Source organism: Dipteris shenzhenensis, chromosome 9 (genome assembly GCF_047967505.1).
Source record: "Dipteris shenzhenensis isolate YYH24624 ecotype China chromosome 9, Dip_SZ_1.0, whole genome shotgun sequence".
Lineage (NCBI taxonomy): Eukaryota > Viridiplantae > Streptophyta > Polypodiopsida > Gleicheniales > Dipteridaceae > Dipteris > Dipteris shenzhenensis.
In genome coordinates, this window is record NC_141604.1 from 30,517,364 (window position 1) to 30,519,430 (window position 2,067).

Genomic DNA, 2,067 nt, shown 5'->3' on the forward strand with positions numbered 1-2,067 from the left:
GCACATAACAAACTATTTTGTAGGATGTTGTGATAGATGTTCTTGGTGGTCTTGATAATGGTTGGCTAATTAGCAATTATTTTGAGGGGATACCACCCTAACAATATCATGAGTGAGGGTGTGTGAGAATATATGAGTGATTGTGAGGAGAGCTTATTGTGCGAAGGTGATGGGGAAAAAATTTCTTTGCAAAAGGATTTCCATGTGGCACAATAATATGGAGAATACTATGAACAAACTTATGCTCTCTTGACATATTCATGAGTTAACACAATATGTTAACAATCTCTTGAAAATGATCCACATGTAGGATTGTACGATTGCAACCACTCCAATGGAACAAATTGGGTGTATGTAGGATTGAGTGTTATGCTTTTACTGTTTGCTAGTGCAACCACTCCAATGGAACAAATTGGGTGTATGTAGGATTGAGTGTTATGCTTTTACTACTTACTAGCAAACGATTGCTACCTATCATGTTAACAAGTGACAAACAAGAGTGCTTCTAAGGCTTTTCAATAATTAAAAACACTTTTATTTTATGTCTCTCTATCCCCTCTCTATGTTATAAGAGCCTAAAAGCATGCCCCCAAGGACACTACTTTTATGCCCATCCAATTCCTCATACACCTAAACATGAAGCTTGACACTATCCATACACCACCAAAGACTAGAAAGAGCACAATCTCCACATGATTTCCTTCTAGAGAGAGATGATTCATACCAACGCTAAAAAAAATTCGAAGATAGTAGATAAATATTAACCACATGAAGAGGCTTTAGAAAGTATATGAAGCGCCAATTGACAGAATACGAGTTTGAAAGGGACAAAGATATAGCGGAGCAGCTGTAACGATTGTTGCATCTTGAAAAGGCTGGTGGAGAAAAAGGCATCTTCCTTTCGTAAGTCAAAAGAGAGCATCGAGAGCAATAATGCTGAAATGCTGCCAGAAAAAGGTTGAGATGGTAAATAATGAATTAAAGCGTAGTGGGGTTGATCTTTATATTGCAACGTCTGAGCTGCAGAAATTCTTTTGCTGGTCGAAGTATCGACTGTATGCTCTATATTTCTGCTGCTTGCAGCTGGAGATGATCACCTTCAAGAACCGTTTCTGCATTCTGCCCATAACGATACTGGAGTTCCATCAGAACTGAACGAAGTGGTTTCAAGGTGAGAACACTGCACTCTACAGCTTCAGGTAACCTGGTTTGCTTGCACTTGCGCCCATTTTTCCCTCATGTATAAATTCTGTGTTGCAGAAACGAGTTATGTCGGGCTCCGACTCGCAGCTAACGGCTCTCAGCCTCGCAAAGATCGGGCCTGAGGAGCCTTGGTCTAATACAAATGCCCAAGAAGGCGTTTCGGAGTTACCCCTCTCAATCGACGCAGTCGCCAAGATGCCAAAAAAACCCCAGAGGCGTGAAGGTGCCCACTGTCCATGCAATCGGAAGCATCGAGATAAAGATTGTCGGCGTACTTGTGAGAGAGGGGCCCCATTGCGCACTTTGCTTTCTATTCTACAACCAAAGCTGTCTGAAGCGTCTGGAGGATCATCTGCTGTGACAATTGGTGAGGAATCCAGATCAAACAAGCTTAAGCAGAGACGAGAGGAAGACGTAAAACAATTGCTGTTTGTCTTCATGGATAAATGAAACGTACGCCCAACCATAAATATAGATCATCTTATCTGAGTTCAACGTCTTGGTTTGGAAAGTTCAGCTGTTCTTCTTTGAGGCCAAAAGTTCGTACTAACTCACCGAACTCTCGCAGCGGTTGGGAAAGCAAAGAAACGATAGCTACTTGTACATGCAATTTTATGGTCATTCACTTCGTGCGTCGTTGTTTATTAGACACTAGCTGCTCACTTGCATAAGCATAAATGGGTCTCACTGTGCATTAGAATTACATATCTGACAATCCATACACCAGACTTACACGCAACAGCTTGGATTAGTCTTGTAAATCGATGAATAAAATACAGCGTACACAGGCCAAAACAAACACAGCTCGCAAACACTCGCAAAAACGATTGCACACAACCGATCACGGATTCAAAAAATAATTGG

General features: G+C 41.4%; 1 protein-coding gene across 1 annotated transcript; it reads left to right on the top strand.

Annotated features, from left to right (window-relative positions):
* Positions 1 to 1,029: 1,029 nt before the first annotated feature.
* LOC147898498 (uncharacterized) lies at positions 1,030 to 1,698 on the top strand. The gene is made up of 2 exons (XM_087379739.1): positions 1,030 to 1,171; positions 1,261 to 1,698. The coding sequence occupies exon 2, from the start codon at positions 1,270 to 1,272 to the stop codon at positions 1,651 to 1,653; it is 384 nt and encodes a 127-aa protein (XP_087235865.1). The 5' UTR covers positions 1,030 to 1,171; positions 1,261 to 1,269; the 3' UTR covers positions 1,654 to 1,698.
* The last annotated feature ends 369 nt before the right edge of the window (positions 1,699 to 2,067 follow it).